The sequence below is a fragment of the Coenobita brevimanus genome, chromosome 92, assembly GCF_032717465.1.
Source record: "Coenobita brevimanus isolate Jiangsu-jjx chromosome 92, ASM3271746v2, whole genome shotgun sequence".
Classification (NCBI taxonomy): Eukaryota; Metazoa; Arthropoda; class Malacostraca; order Decapoda; family Coenobitidae; genus Coenobita; species Coenobita brevimanus.
In genome coordinates this window covers 25761186-25778903 of record NC_137045.1, presented here as the reverse complement: position 1 = coordinate 25778903, position 17718 = coordinate 25761186, and the positions used below count along the sequence as shown (strand labels likewise).

At 42.5% G+C, this 17718-nt stretch overlaps 1 protein-coding gene across 1 annotated transcript in view; it reads left to right on the top strand.

Annotated features, from left to right (window-relative positions):
* Positions 1–17718, top strand: part of LOC145412175 (uncharacterized) — a 157358-nt gene that overhangs the window by 127154 nt on the left and 12486 nt on the right. Inside the window, exons 2-12 of the mRNA XM_080282108.1 lie at positions 1940–2098; positions 2875–2978; positions 6744–6959; positions 8188–8310; positions 10113–10344; positions 10402–10466; positions 13187–14276; positions 14524–14755; positions 15721–15800; positions 15846–15909; positions 17257–17387. Of these exons, the coding sequence (XP_080138234.1) occupies positions 1940–2098; positions 2875–2978; positions 6744–6959; positions 8188–8310; positions 10113–10344; positions 10402–10466; positions 13187–14276; positions 14524–14755; positions 15721–15800; positions 15846–15909; positions 17257–17387 (2496 nt within the window). The remainder of the gene's footprint in view (positions 1–1939; positions 2099–2874; positions 2979–6743; positions 6960–8187; positions 8311–10112; positions 10345–10401; positions 10467–13186; positions 14277–14523; positions 14756–15720; positions 15801–15845; positions 15910–17256; positions 17388–17718) is intronic.

Here is a 17718-nt window from a genome sequence, read left to right as displayed (position 1 = left end):
GTACATGAGGGAGGTGGAGGGGGGGTGAGGGAGGGGGAGACCGAAGATGAGATGGAGGGATGAAGAAGAGAAGTATATGTGAGAGGGGCGTATAAGCTGGGGGAAGGGCAGCGAAATGGCAGGGAACAGGGAGACATGGAGGCGATTTGTTCGTGGTCATCCCTTACAGGATTAAGGCGTTTGGCTATAGATGGATATCTAGATTATTATTATTATTATCATTATTAAAAACTCCACCTTCTGTGGAGTTCTTATCGATATTGTACATATTATTATTATTATTATTATTATTATTATTATTATTATTATTTTGTTTTAGAAGAGTGAGATGGCTGGCATTCCAAGACCGTTAGAGAAAGAAACTTGAAATTTTCAGGAGTGATGTATCTTGGTTGCACTCAGCTTTTGACAACAACAAAAAAAAAAAAAAAAAAAAAAAATCTAGCACTTGCTCCGCACTAGCGCTTTTTTTTTTTTTTTTTTTTTTTTTTTTTTTTCAGTTTTTGCTGTGTTGGCCAGCAAAAACTACTGAATCGATTGCTTTGCAAATGTTCCAGTATGTAGTCGTCAACATTTACTGGTGCACCTGAGTATTGATACTGAGGTCCAACAATTACTTTTACAGCTGTGGAAAATCACAATGGCTGCCTCATGCCTGAAGGTGCTAAATCGGAAACTGTTTGGTTGATTTTGACCAAACTCGGTGGAAATGTAGTGGGTCATAAGTAAACATGATCTGCATAGTATGAATGACCTTGACCTTGATCTCAAGGTCACCAGTCAAAATCCGTTAAAAGATTTGATTCATACCAAAAGTTCCTTAATATTAGGTCTACTGTACTGTACACTGATAACAAGAGTATTATCATCTGGAATGTGGAGTTCTTTGAATATTTCTTCAGCACTTTCGGAGTTCAAATAGTTGTTATTATTATTATTATTATTATTATTATTATTATTATTATTATTATTATTATTATTGTTGTTGTTGTTGTCGTTATTGTTGTTGTTGTTGCTGTTGTTATTTGGGTTGTTGTTGTTGGCAGTCTGTTATTACTGTTATTATTATTATTATTATTATTATTATTATTATTATTATTATTAATATTATTATCATCATCATCATCATTGCCATTAATATTATCATTATTATTATTTATTTATTTCAATTCCAAATTCTTTCACTTTCTTGCTTCACTAATCCCTCTCTTTGCGTCCTACCCAGCTTACCTACCCACCTATCCACTCACCTACCTGCCTACCAACTCGGCAATCTGCATGTCTGCTTAATTCTGTGCCAACCAACTTACCTACTTACCTACTTGGGAATGTTTTACATAATTCTCTCTGAACTGAGGGAATAGTGTAGTCAAGGGATTTGTTTTGCTCATTTACTTATTCTTGATGTGATGGGGGTGGAGAGTGCGTCTGGGTCCGTGTTGTGGCGTCTTTGTGTGCACTACAAGACGCAGGGTATGTAAATGTAGTGCTCTCGCTGCCTTATTCTGTTTCTTGGAGAAGTCTTTGCTGAGACATTAATACCAGCAATTGCATCGTACCTACAGTACATCTGTCTTCTAGGATATATTCTTCCCTGCCATGCCCCAGCACCCACTATGATATCAGTCCATCCTGTCCACGCCTGCCGCCCAGCCCACCCTTTTTGTATGCTAATCCCCCCCCCCCCCCGACCTTTTGCCTGTTTCACGGTTGGTCTGCAAAATAGGATGGACACTCTCTCATTACCCAGCCCAACCCAGCAGCTTACCCTCTCCCCCACCCTCATGTCTGTGTCTAAATATTGTTGGCCTCTTTGTGTCTCCTTGTCTCTTCACCTGCCTGTTCATTTGCATATACCTGTCGTTTTATCTGTATGCATCTTATCTCCATCTGTCCATCTCATCTACCCACCACTGACCATGTTCTCTCCCCCCTGCAGCTGGTACTGTACACAGCGTCTACAAGCCGGTGCCGCCACCCAAGCCCTTCAGCGGCACAGCACCATTAGCGGCAGGCGGCAGCACAGCGGAGGAGCAGGACAACGGCGCACAGCAGGGCTCGGCAACAACACTGAGGGATCAGCTGGCCGCCATCACAGGTACTCTTTGCCCTTGAATAAGCAAAAGGTTGACTCAGTTTTGATTTTTATACTAAACCATGAGTGTTTTGTGCTTATTTTGTGTCGTAATTTTCGTTTACCATGTCATTTGATTTCCAACTTTTGTTTTGTTTATAATCAGTAGGTGTTCCCTCCACGTCATGTTGTTTGTCAACATAATACCCAGTTTTTTTTTCTACTCTTTCTCAGTGTTTGCCTGTTGATCCTTTCTTTTTTTGTCACTACCACCCAATTTGTGTATTCTTTTTGTTTAACCCACTTCTCACTTCATTAGTATGGTTTGTTTCATTAATATCTGTTTGCTGTATCTCACCAAAATTACTGGATTTAAGACTTTTCACCATGCACTGTTTAACCTGCTACTTATTCTCATCCAACATGTACAATACACAGGCTAATTTATTATGGCTAAATAACCCTCAATATCCAGTATATTACCATTACGCAGTGAATCGTATCCGGAACTCTCAGGCGAGAATCAGGCAGCAATCCACTACACCTCTACACCTGCAATCCACTCCCATCTGAGAGTCCCGGGTTCGATTCCCGGCATAATGATAATACACTGGATGATTTTTCCTGTGTAAAGCTCAGGTTTCTCCCTTCATTATAGTTGCAGTTTGCATATTTTTTGTCTATTTGTTCACCAAAGGTTGTATTTCCTTGTATTTCCTTATTATGTATTTATCTACTCCAGTTATGTAGTTATTCTGTTTCCTTTGTTTCACGTCCTCACACTCCGTTTGTCCCGATAGGAGTGCCAGTGTCAGGGGGCGTGGTGAACGGGCCGCCCCCACTGCTGTCCCACATCCTCGTCACGGACCAGGGTCACTTCCACACCCACTCCACCAAGTTCCCCGTGAGTAGACGAGGAGAAGGAAAGGGTCCCCGTGAGGCAGGGCGGGATGGGAGATGGTAGTGAGTGGCTGGAAACTGAAATGTGTTTTGTAAAGAGAGAAAAATTGTGTTAGGGAGTGGACGGAATGACGATTGTGTAATAAGAAGCATAGTTAGCCTGCAGCCGAGAAGTCTCGAGTTCGATTTCCGGACCGACCATGAGACTTTTAGTCAGGTTTTCTTTACCCCAGTCAGTTCGCGCCTACATCAGAACAAACATACGGACCTGGACTTGTAGATCGACACTTTCTTGTAGTTTGGGGAACGTTTATTGGGAGCTTTTTTTAATGAAAAGAAAAAGCCAAAGGCTAGAAGCAAGCAAAATTGTTGCTCTTCCCGGGGGAAAATGGCAAAATCAAGATTCAATCATTTCAAAATGCCTGTACACACTTACAAGACTGGACATTATGAGGAGAGGGAAATACACTCGGGGAGAGGTGAGGAAATAAATGATGGGGTGGAGTAGATCTGAGTCCGAGATGGACTGTAAGATGTGGATGTCGGAAGGATTCAAGAAGGAGAGACAGAATGATACAGAAGTAAGATGTTTACGAAATAAGACAGGATGAGCTGGAGAGGGTAGACTCTAAAATTAGAAAAACAAAAAACTAAATAAGACAAACAGGTAACTCGTTGTGTATATCCCATGATGCCCTTCAGTAACTGGGAATTCCAAGATGCACATCAGTTTAAGCGAAATCCATTGAATATCGAGTTATCACACACACACACACACACGCACGCATGCACACGCGCGCGCCAATGTCCTACATTTGCTTTAGTACCGAATTCTCATTAGTTCACCTTGTCCCCAGGAATGTCATATGTAGTCCTTTAGGTCCTTGTCTGGATTTTATTATTTATGTTATTTACATATTTACTCAGGCTTTTCCAAAAACACCCTGAAAACCTGAATATGTCCAAAAATTCGACAGCACCAAAAATCGTGTGTAAAAATGAGCATATTTACTTAAGTTCATATTTTTCCGCTTCTAGCATAAAATCTATCTATCTATCTATCTATAGCCCGACGCCCCAATCCCGCAAAGGGTGGCCGCAGACAAAACGCCTCCAAGTCACTCTGTCACCCACCATTTGACTCCCCTCCCCCCAACTCACCCCCCCCTCCCTCATATACCTCTCAACTCCATCCCTCCACCTCATCCTCGGTCTACCCCTCCCTCTCCCTCCCTCCACCTCACCTACATACACCCTCTTAGTCAGTCTTTCATTCTCCATCCTCTCCACATGTCCAAACCACCTCAGTGTATTTCTCCTAATCTTTTCAACCACATCCACATCTACCCCACAACGTTCCTTCACTTCTTCATTCGTCAACCTGTCCCTCCATGTCACTCCACATGCTCCTCTCAAGTAACTCATTTCCACTGCTCTCACTCTTGACTTGTTCCCCTCTTGCAAGGTCCACGCCTCGCTTCCATACGTCAGGGTAGGGATCACAATACCATCATGCAGTGACTTCTTAACTTCCATACTCACCTCCCTATTTCTCATCACTGCTTTCAGTGTGCCAACAACCTTCCTTCCCTGCTGTACCCTTTCACGTACTTCATCCCCCAAAGTTCCATCCTTACTCATCACACTACCCAAGTACTTGAATGCACTCACATTCTCCATATCCTCACCATCCAACCTCACTGCACACTCTGTGACTTCATTCCTCTCAAACACCATAACTTTACTTTTGTTTACATTAACTTTCAGCTTCCTCCTCCTACACACTGTCCCAAATTCATTCACCAAACCTTGCAACTCCCATTCATCTTCACTCAACAATACTGTATCATCAGCAAACAGCAACACCGGAAGCTTCCAAATCTCACCCTCATTCATTAGGGCCACCCCGACATCCACTGCCCTACCTTGTACCTCCTTTACGACCCCATCCATATATATATTAAACAGCCATGGAGACATTACACACCCCTGTTTCAGTCCCACACTGAGATCAAAGAACTCACTCAGCTCTCCATCCACTCGCACCGTAGCCCTAGCTCCCTCGTACATACTCTTCACAGCACTCAACAATTTCCCCTCCACTCCATATATTCTTAATACCTTCCACATACCTTTCCTATCTATTCTGTCATAAGCTTTCTCCAAGTCCATGAAGGCAGCGTACACTTTCCTTCCCTTCTCTAGATACTTCTCCACTAAACATCTTAGAACAAATATCTGATCTACACACCCTTTTCCCTTCCTAAATCCCCCTTGTTCTTCTCCAACTAGCTCCTCTGTCACGACTCGCAAATCACCGAAACCAGTAATTCCGGTGGAAACCCTACTGGAGGTGACCGCAACAGTTACCGTTTTTTATAGAAAGTTGTTCTTGGCAGCTTGTTACTGTGTCGCTAATCTCCCACCTTCTCCACCTAACCACCTAACCTCTTCCCTCCCGAACCCTCTCAGCCTCTCTTAGCTCCTCACAACCTCTCTTTGCTCCTCACATCCATTCTTAGCCCTGACAGCCTCTCCTAGTCCCTCACAGCTTCTCTTAGCCCCTCACGGCTTCTAATCCCTCACAGCTTCTCCTAATCTCTCACAACTTCTAGCCTCTCCTAACTCCACTCACAAATTGTCCTAACTTCTCACAGTTTCTTCTAGCCCCTCAGAGTTTCCTCTAACCTTCACAGCTTATCCTAGTTCTTCACACCCTCTCCCAACTCCTTACATCCTCCACAGCCAATCGCGGTCTGTCCCAGTCTTCTCTAGTTTCTTACAACGCCTCGTATATCCTCATGGCCCCACACATTCTCCCTACACTTTGGAGTTATTTCTGTCCCCTCCCGTCCTATCCGGCTCCTCGCATATTCAAGTTGTCAGCGCACAGTGCAGCTCCTCAGACTCTCATTGTCGTGTGCTCGTCATCTTCTGCGTGGTTACCTGTATCTGTAAAGTTGTATATTTTGGTACATTTATTCTATGACAGTGAAGTGAATTTTACTTTCATGTTTCTTTGTCGTAGTGTATGTTCAGTTGTATAGTATAGCTGTCTGCATGTAGTAAACATTATATCTGCATGCCCTAACCTGTCACTTTTTATTATTCTTCTTTTCACTTCAGATGGCTGTACACTGAGTGACAAGCCTAATGGTTTCCTGTAACCGAGGAACCCATTTTCAACGCTGGGTGGCAGTCATATAACCAAATAACGGGGTGATGTGGAGCCTACTGTGGTGCCTCTGTTAACTGGGTTGATAGACGCAAATACAGTGTCCTTCCGGGAACCAAACCTCTGCACTTTTCCCCGAGCCTCGCTGTGGTGAGGTGCTGTCTGCCGTAAGGGAACGTCGGTTCACTGCATGGGTCGACCCTGCAGGGGTACCGGTAGTTGTCTGCTTGCGGTTGATGGGTCTTCTGAGCCCGACAGACAAGGGTTACTCAGTGTTTAATAACTGCAGTGGTACAAGGACAAACTCTTTCACTTGTTTTATGATTATTTCCAGATCTTTCTCTGATTATATAATTGCCCAGTACATTGTAAAATGACCACTGTCAGTCTAATTCCTGTTTACCTTCGGATTATCTACTGTAGTGTTCATGTGTTTTTCCTCTACCATGACGAACATATCTAATCATGCAATAACTCATTCATCTAACCTAACCGTCTCACCGTAACTAACATTAATCTTAACTGCTGTTTCCTCTCCGGCACCTGTACCTCTGTCCTACACTAACCTAACACACTAACCAAAAACCCCGTCAGATCGAGGTCAAGGAAGGTCCAGCTAGCATTCCGTACGGTGCCTCTGCCCCTGTCCCTGTCACCTCCTGCTGGTCCTCTACACTGGGCAGGGGGCTGAGAGGGCTGAGTGGGCTGGCAGGGATGGGGCTAGCTAAAGGCAGTACGCTACCCAGGACTGGTGTGCCTTCGTTAGCGTCCTCTTCCACCATCACCGTCACGCATCACCACTTGCACCCGGTAACACTGACGCGCCCACGGCAACCAGTAATGATGCTGTTCACTCTCAGTGTGTTAACTAGGAGGTTATGAAGCTGTAGATAACAGAGTTTGTGACATTGTAATGGACTGTAGAAATATTTTGCTGCTTGTCACACGCTTCATCAACCGAAACCTGGCAGTCTTGTAGTGGAGTTGTGGATGACTTATTTAATCTGGTAATCAGTAGCATCAAATTTAATAACAACAGGCGAAAACACATCTCAAAAGTGCACCAGAGCACGTGCTGAAGTTAAATTGTGCAGGTTGTGTTAAGAGAAAGACTTCAGTTTTGTTACTGTATCGCAGACCTGTGTAAAGTTTGCTTCTGATTTACAACAGTTGTTGCTTCGTTCGTTGTAGTTATCTGTTCATTTGTAAAACCTAGTATGATGCATACGTTGAAGTGTAGGTTCTAAATAAATGAATTATTGGACCGTACTGTCAAATGTTCCAAGGATGGTAGCATATAGTAAGTGATCGAAGGAGGCATGGTAGACTGGTTAATTGGCACTCTCAGACTCTCACACTGTCGTAGGTGTAGCATAACTGCATGACTTTCTTTTGTTGCTTTAAAGCCCTATCTTTAGTAATCCTCTGGTTATTGAAAGCTAACTTAACCAAATCTAAATATTATAACCATAGTTACAATTAAAACCTAAATCGCGAAAGGAAAGGCAGGCCCCTATTTTTGTATGGACATTTGTGGAACACCTATGGTTATTAGATCTGATTATCCTGCATCCCACATAATGAAGTGCGATCAACAACAGTGCAGAAAGACCCCGCATGTTCTGTTTTCATCAGATGCATCAACATTTATTGCCAAAAAGTAAAGGCTTGCCTTCCCCAAAGCGAGTTAATGCTAATGCATAAGGCTGTAAGTGTTACATACCCTTTGCTGACCAAGACCGTGATGTATTAAATGAGGAGTAAGTATTGAAAGCATTATTATGTACTGCACCTGTAGCCAGTATTTCATTTAAGTGTGCCTGGTGAGTAAAGGTATAAACAGTATGAACAGGATTAGAACACTTCTAGGTTGACACACTGTTATATCCTAACCTTACCACTGGCAAATTCAATATTACACACGAAGTCTGAGTAAGTTATAATTTCTAATAGCTTTAAAAAGCGACTGCTGCAGTATTACTCATTATAAATTACCGGTAGAATTACTTTTCTTATGATAATGCACTTTATTTTTCAGACTGGTGGAGGAGGGACTGGAGGTGTTGGGGTGGAAGAGAAGGAGCAGCTGGTGAACTCAGAGCGACACATTCGCTTCCTGGATGGTATAGACAACCCGGGGCTCCTGGACGACACGCACATGGTAGGTAGGATGAGAGACGGTGGAAGGAGGAGGAGGAGGAGGAAACAGATGAAGTAATTCATAGACAGAGAATGGCTACAATGTTAGACGACTTTGGCGGAGAAGATAATGGATGTGAACTTGAAAAAATAGGCTAAGTATTATGGGACTAGGCAAAAGTGATAAATGCATTAACGATGTTGATGAGAGAGTGATTAGTAAGGAACAGGGAAAATTATGCTATATGTTTCACTAGAAGTTAGGGACATGAATCTACAAGGCAGTCATAGTCTATTTACGTTTATATATATATATATATATATATATATATATATATATATATATATATATATATATATATATATATATATATATATATATATATATATATGCGGGAGTATCAGTACAAAACAGGCTTGCTCACTTATTTACTCTGTATAAAAAAAAAAATTCCCAGGACATGGTGTAATGCAATAGTTATTTTACTGTACAAAAAATGTGACACAAAAGAGCTTAGTGACTATCGACCCATTAGCTTATTATTAGTCATTTACAAACTCTTCACAGGAGTCCTTATGAAGAGAATAAAAACAAATTTGGAAGAAAACCAATTCGAAAAAGTGGGTAATGGACTACTGGTCATATACACACAATGAATCAGCTAACTGAGAAAACAGCACAATATAATAAATCACTGTGCTTAGGTTTTGTTGATTACGAAAAGGCTTTCGACTCAATGGAGCACATAACAATTATAAATTCATTGCGAGAACAAGGAGTGAATGAGAACATTGTAAAACTGCTCGAAAACACATAAAGTGGGAACTGTTACAGGTGAATTACATAAGGACTCAGAGGAAATTAAGATTGAGAAGGGCGTGCGTCAGGGAGATACAGTTTCACCAAAGTTATTTACAGCATGCCTAGAAAGTATTTTCAGAAAGCTAGACTGGGAAAACAGAGGAGTAAAGGTAGATGGAGAAAAGCTAAACCATTTAAGAGATACAGATGACATTGTCCTAATATCAGAAACAGCAGATATTGCAAGAAATGTTAAATGACCTGAACAGAGAAAGTCTCAAAATAGGGCTAAAGATGAACCGGAGTAAAACAAAAGTAATGTTTAATGCACAAACATCAAAGACTAAATAACGAAATTTTTGAAGAAGTCGAGGAGTACAGTTACTTGGGACAAATACTAAAATTAACGAAAGATAATGATAGCGAAATAAAAAGACGCATTACAATTGGATGGAAAACTTTTGGTAAACATAGGGACATTATGAAAAGTAGCTTGCCAGTTTGTATGAAACGAAAAGTATATAACGAATGTATAATTCCAGCTATGACGTATGGTTGGGAGACTTGGAAACTGACAAAATCGATGGAAAATAAATTAATTCGTTCTCAGAGAGCAATGGAAATGTCAATGTTGGGAATATCTTTAAGAGACAGGAAAAGATCAACCTGGGAGAGAGAGCAGACTAAAGTCAAAGATATTATAGAAGTTATAAAAGAACAAGAATGGAGGTGGGCAGGCCATGTAGCAAGAATAAGGGATAATCGATGGAGCAAGAGGTTGACTGACTAGACTCCAAGAGATTGTAAGCGTAGCAGAAAAAGGCCAGACAGGAGGTGGAGAGAGGAGACAGAAATTTGCAGGGAAGACGTGGCAAAGATTAGCTCAGTCAAGAGATTCGTGGAGAAGGTTGGGGGACGACTTTGTTCACCAGTGGACTTGTAATGGCTGATGATGATCATATATATATATATATATATATATATATATATATATATATATATATATGTATTTGCACTTTCAGCCAAGCTACCGAGCACAAGGGGGAGTGAACCACGCCCAACCCTCTCTCATTCCTCCTGAAGGCACTCTGGCGGGAGTTCTGCCATCTGCTCAGCCACGCCCGTATGAATCTCCTTTCCTACAGCGGCCACAGTATCGCACTGCCACCCACCAGCAACAGCACTCGTCCTCCCAGCCAAACCCAGTAACCTCCCAGCAGTACTCAGCCTCTTCACAGTCTCACTCAGTCACTTGTCAGCCACATCCTGCAACCTCTCATCCTCACCTGTCCTCTTCCCAGTCGTTTTCAGCCACCTCCCAGCAGGCGTCCTTCACCAGAGAGACATGGATGAGGACTTCGCAAGAGCAGTATACAGTAAGTGAAACACCTGTCTGGTACACTGACACTGTGAAATATTCTCTCTCTCTCTCTCTCTCTCTCTCTCTCTCTCTCTCTCTCTCTCTCTCTCTCTCTCTCTCTCTCCTTTATATGTATGAGTGTGTGTGTGTGTGTGTGTGTGTGTGTGTGTGTGTGTGTGTGTGTGTGTGTGTGTGTGTGTGTCTGTGTCTGTGTCTGTGTGTGTGTGTCTGTGTGTGTGTGTGTGTGTGACACACACAAACACACACACACACACACACAGCTACGGTCAGTAATTCCTTTACACTGTCTCGAAGCCTAGCCAGACATTAATGAGATCTTACTAAACTAATTTAATATGAATAGATGAGTTGAAATCTCGTTTCATAAGTTCGGAATCCTAGAAACGTAAAGGAATTATTAACCTGAACTGTGCCTATAATACGTCACCATTTTTTGGCAGTGGACGTGGGCTTCATCTTTTTAAAGTATTCGACCACAGTGATAGACAAGTCAGTCCGTTTCCTGAAGCCTAGTTAAGGAATGTATGTGGGTTGATTAGGTTAGATAGCATATGAGAGTTTGACAAGGTACGAGGTAGAGTAAGGAAGTTAAGGAAGTCTGTTGATCAAAATATAGAACAAAGCGAGCTTCAGCACTGGGTGTTGACATTGCTGTGGCACTAGGGTATCTGGAACCTAAACCCAGTGAGCTGCAGGCTGACTTTGTCCTTCTGATATTCACCATACGCCATTCGGGGAAGAGGAAGGGAGCTGAGGGATGTTTGTATAACCGGGCAAGGGAGGTGGCTGGTTATATTTTTGCCACTACATGAGAATCCCTCAGTACCAGTTACGGTGGTAAATAAAAGGCCTATATGAATGAGGTGGGTGGGAGTAGGTGTGGAAGGTCAAGATGATGGTTGGTGATACGTGATTGTGTGAGAAACTGAGATATGGAGGCTGAAGAAACAAGTTAATAGATGGAAAGTGTAAATTAATTGATGAAAAGTGCATGGAAAAGCACGTGGCAAGAGTTGCACCCTCTTTATTTTTATATTTTAACTCACGTGGGATTTTACAAGAATGGTATATAACGTGCTGTCCTTAGCGTGTCGGTGAACAGTCATGAGGCTTAAAGGTCTAAGCTCTGGGATTCCCTCCACCCCCAACGCCGCTGACTTTTGAGAGTGCCCTCAGGCATGGCATACTGTCACGCTGATTGGTGAAGTGTTAGCATATCAGTCGAGTAATGATTCCCATCGTGCAGCTCATGAAAAAAAGATGTGGATGGTTTGCCCAGGAGATGAAGCCAAGACTTTAGAACGTTGTTATGATTCGTGAATGGTTAAGGGCGAGCAGGGATGGACCGACCGGGAGAGGCGGTGGGGGTTACCCCCCAATGTTTGCTTTTAAGTTGGTCAAAAAATTACTGAGTTGGTCAAAAACGGAGAGTGGAGACTTTTTTACATAAAAGGAAAGGTCTCCGAGAGAACAAAATCATTTTTTACATAAGTTCATATAACACGGTGTGTGTGTGTGTATATATATATATATATATATATATATATATATATATATATATATAGATAGATAGATAGATAGATAGATATAAATATATATATATAATATATATATATATATATATATATATATATATATATATATATATATATATGTGTGTGTGTGTGTGTGTGTGTGTGTGTGTGTGTGTGTGTACATATATATTTAAGAGGACAAAATACAAAACACACTAGTGTCCCTCCTGTCAGGGGAATAGTCTAAGCCAAAATCAGGTACCATAGCAATCATGTTTCCTGGACCTGGACCCCCTTCACCCATGGAACGGTGCCGGGGTGGGCGGGGCAATTTTGTATGCACTCCTGCTGCTGGACTGGTCATAAATAACTCCAAATGTCATGACTGGGTCAGTTAATTTAATCAGGCTACCGAATAATTTACGTGGAGTCTATTTTCTTGTCAACAATAATTCAGGCTTGGGTCCAAGTTCAAGTGGCTTTACTTAAACACAAGTATTTTAGTTTTTATAAACCTAAGTACAAGTACTCAACAAATTTTACTTAATTACAACTGTCGAAGTACAAGTACTTCATATAATACTATGTAGCTGGTCAAACCGTAACGCCGAACGGGTCAAGTTGGTTAATATTGTCATTACCCCCCCCCCTCCGTCCAATCACATAGTCCTGGGGTCATCGCTAATTGGACGTGTGGTCCATTTCACGGGCTGTCTTTTGAAGTTTCGTACTTTTATGTTTTCTGTTCATCTTGTGAAAATCTTAACGTCCCATTTCATATTTGTGGGAAACGTGATGATATATAAATATATAAATATAGACACTGGTAGATAGATGGATAGATAGATAAATAAATAGCTAGATAGATTGATATAGGAGTAGATGGATCCATTTATTTTTTTCAGATCTCACATTGGCAGTAGCGTTTTGCATATACAGTATATATATATATATATATATATATATATATATATATATATATATATATATATATATATATATATATATATATATATATATATATATATATATATATATATATATATATATATATATATATATATATATATATATATATATATATATATATATATATATATATATATATATATGTGTGTGTGTGTGTGTGTGTGTGTGTGTGTGTGTGTGTGTGCGAGATATGGGCATAACCAGGGTACACTAACGTATTTTGATATTTCAGGGTCCTGTAGAGATACATCCACCTCAAGGTCACCTCTACATGAATGGCCACTCGTCCCATCCTCATCATGGGCTACCTACCTCCCATATCATTAATGGCAGCTCTCACTCTCATCCAACCACCCAATTAGAGAGTTCTCATTCCCACCATGCCCATCACTCGGGTCACCACTCTCTCATTAACAGTCATCAAGAGCAAGCAGCTGGTCACAGCAATGGACCCTCACACACCACAGATGACAACGCTGCCAACAAATCCCAAGAGCAATGTGATGACCCAAGAAAAGATGAAAAATGGGGTTCCCTGACACGAGGCTTGGCAGCAAGGAAGTATCAACATTTTAAGGAAAAGCTGAGCAACAAATTCTCACGGGATAAAGGTGATGAACGACCTGGTGAAAGTAAGAACACTGCCTCACAGGGCACCAACACTCAGAACACCAGTAATGAAAACAACAACAGCAGCAGCAGTCAACAGCAGCACGAGGGAGGAATTGAGTCAGGGCCTGGCAGAGAGAGTGGTAGAGTGAACAAGCTGAACACGAGCTTCCGCCGGGCTGTGCAACAGATTCCCGGGCATCAGACCACCATGGAAACCAGCCTCACACACGACCATGGCCTCATCAGTGGTCTACCACCACAGTACCCACGCAACCAAGACCAGCATCATTCAAAGCACGTCCTCACTGCTTCACCACCACAGCAAACTGGTGCATCATCGCCACACATTAATCGGTCACAGCAACAGCAACAGGACCCTCTTGGACGTGGTTTGAGTAACAGGAGGTCAGGATCATATCACCATTTGGCTCAAGTACGGCAGGAACCACCTCTTTCATGGCACCCACATCATTACTCTGTTGACAATCTTGCTCACACCCACGCCCTGCCTTCTGACCACACTTACTCTGGTCCAGCTGTCACCAGTGGGCGAGGGCAACCAGCAGGTGGAGAGGGAGGTGGATCAGGTGGATCTGATTCTGGGCGGGGAACAGCTGGCAGTGGAGGAGAGGGAAGAATACCCAATGCGCTGGACACCAGTCTGGACTCCACTGCATCACACAAACACAACAACCATAGCCACTCCTCAGGTCAGAGAACATGAAAGTTGTTATCTGGCACTGGAGCTTGAATTCTAGATAAGTAAAAGAATACCAGTAAGACGTAAGATGGAAGTTCTTTGTAAGTACAGATTTAATAAAAATTTTAAGTTTACTACCTGTAAATATAATAATGTTAAATTTTCAGTTTTTTATAACATATTCACATTTTATAACGAAGTAAAATAACTTTATCAACTCAAAAGAAAGTATTTATGACTTAACTGTTCCTCTACAGGTAACGACTCTGAGTGGGTTGACCTGACAGATGCAGAGCTCCAGTTGATCATGAAGAAGGGAGGTGAAGGAAAGGCACGGGGTGAAGGAGGCAGTGGAGGTGGAGGCAAACTGGTGAGGCGGGAGTCCTTAGCTGCCACACCCCCTCTGCCGCCACTATCCCCAGAAGGCACCCCTCAGCCCTCCCCTCAACCCACGCCCCCAAGGCACCGGAAATATAGCCTCTCATATAGGTTGGTCACGGTATTTATTTGTTCTTATGGAAATATTAGGTTTATCATATGTAAAAGAGTCACCTTATAAACTCGAGGACGTAGTTTGTTTGTTTTCCTGGCTCATGCTGGACAATATATAATAATCGGGGAGGCGGTGGCCGAGTCGGTAGATAAGTGGCCTGCAGTCCCAGTGAACCCAGATTTCGAATCCCGTTTGACGCAGAGAAGAGTTTAAGAATTAGTGTTTCTTTAAAGCAGACTTTACTGAACTAACGTAAGACCTGCCAACATGTAGAAACAGCCTAGTTGCTACCAGTACAACAGTCTTGTATAAGACAGTCTTAGCATGTGTTCAGTATGGAAGGTGGGTGGGTGTTAGCGCCGAAATGGTGACTTTTTTTAGGCAAAGAATGAGGAGCCAAAGGCTACAAGCCCGCAGGATTGTTTTCTCCCAGAAATTAAATAAATGAATAACAGAGTCAAACTCAGCATCCGTTCATTTAGAGATGCCTGAACACAATGCGTTTAAAAGACTGGACGTTATAGGCAGAAGGAAATAGACACAGGAAGACAGTTCCAGAGCTGACCTGTTGCATACATGAAGGACTGGGAGTATAAGTTAACTCATGCATTACAAAGTGGGCAGAAAAGGAGTAAGGTGCAGTACATACGAAGACTGCCTGACATCAGGGAACGGACAGTTAAATATATGCTGAGAGTCGGACACACACACACACACACACACACACACATAAAAAAAAGTTAAGAGAGAGCCCCTGTGCTGGAGGTGAGCAAATTCCATTAGACAAACTATAAAGTTTTACTCGGGTACTGTGTTATGACCATGTTACATTCATTGAATTTTCGAAATATATTGTTATGGGGTACAGTATAACTGTTTCAAGAGCAACTATATGTATTTTGTATTTTAATGTGGTATTCCTTCCTATTTCCATGTTAAATTTTTCATTCGTCCAACACAGCTGTAATGGCCTAAATAAGCCTGACCTGTTAGAGGCTGCTGGGAGCAAACGAACTGGTGGTGGCATTGGAGGTGGAGGAGGTACTGGGAGTGGTAGTGGTGATGGGGGTGGTGGTGGCAGTGCCCAAAATAGTTCTCAGTCAACCCCAAGGAGATCAACCGCACCTCAGCCTCAGCACTCGCATGTTGGGTAAGTACTGTACATCTGTTTAATATGTAGTGTCGGATATTGTGCTTGATATCAAGGTATATTTCCATATGAATAAGGTACGTGAGTACATTTAAGTACTTGGGTAGTGTGATGAGTAAGGATGGAGGTTTGGAGGGTGAAGTGCTTGAAAGGGTACAGCAGGGAAGAAAGGTTGCTGGTTCTTTGAAAGCAGTGATAAGAAACAGGGAAGTGAGCATGGAAGTGAAAAAGTTACTACATGACAGTATTGTGATACCAACTCTAATGTATGGAAGTGAAGCTTGGATGTTGTTGGAAGGACACAAGTCAAGAGTGAGAGCAGTGGAAATGAGTTATTTAAGAGGAGCCTGTGGAGTCACGTGGAGAGACAGGCTGACGAATGAGGATATAAAGGAGCGTTGTGGTGTGGATGTGGATGTGATAGGAAGCGTTATGAGGAACACACTGAGGTGGTTTGGCCATGTGGAGAGGATGGAGGGTGAAAGACTGACGAAGAGAGTGTATGTGAGTGAGGTGGAGGGGGGGAAGAAGGAGGGGGAGGCCGAGGATGAGATGGAGGGATGGGGTGGAGAGGTATATGAGAGAGGGGGGTGTGAGTTGGGAGCAGGGCAGTGAAATGGCGGGGGACAGGGCGACTTGGAGGCGATTTGTTTGTGGCCACCCCAAACGGGATTGAGGCGTCTGGCAATAGATAGATAGATAGAATAAGGTACCTGCTCGTTTTCTTTTTTCAGTCATCATTTCTTAAGTTCTTAGCGTTACAGTCTTTTATGCTTTGGAAGTGAATCATTCTTCGTTGATTACTGGTCATGATATATAATGCACAATGTTTGTCCTTCTGTTTGTCTCAGTGCATTACGGATGTTCTCACTTGTAAATACTATATGGGGTAATGACATACTTAGTAGTGTTACAGTACGATGGGTTGCTGAAGAGGGGCGCCTTCCAGCGGTGGCACCAATGTTGCTGGGCGGCAGAGCTTCCTGGTTATACAAATATCCCTCACCTCCCTCCCTAAAGAGGATGGTGGAATGTAAGAGAAGGGCAGTTTCAGCCTGCAGTCCACTGGGTTCACGTCCAGATAAACCTGGGAATACAAAAATAACATAATGAAGAACTTCTAGTGAATTTCGGCACAACTGGCACATCATTCTCTTGGTGACTCTGCCTTGTTGTTTATTTAGAAGACAACAGAGGGAGCATTAAGTTGGGCCGAAAATACTGTATCTTCTGAATTAACAACTATTCCATATGTGCATAAAAATCTAACATTTGAACAATTCACCAAGGTAAAATCAAGACAAGTATTTGTCGTGGTATATTTGACCCGACCATGTGGCTTTTTAGAAAAAACTGTGGAGGTCACCGGAGCCAGGCAGCCACAGCACCCAACTGGCACCACAGGAAGGAGGAGGAGCGACAACGAGGAGCTGTGGCCTATGACACCCACACCAAGAGCAAGACAAGAATCAACATTGGTTAGTAATTCATCATCATCATCCGGACCTCCTTTCCCATCATAGGGCAGGATGAGGAGTAGCAATGTCCAGACAGCCCAAATTTGCCCAATCCAGTGGACTGCTTTTCCATTCACTCACCATTCAAGCCCTCGGAATCCTGGCTCTGTCTGCTATGCCCAAAACATCACCACATTCTGTAGCTTCACATAAACGTATCCGATAGAGTCAGTCCGGACTCTATCACGTTAAAAAGGAATGCCAAATCCCTGATCATGCGCTTCTCATCACAATATTCATCCAGCCAGCTCGATCTCTTGTCAGTTCCCTAGCCTCACAGACTTCCAAACCT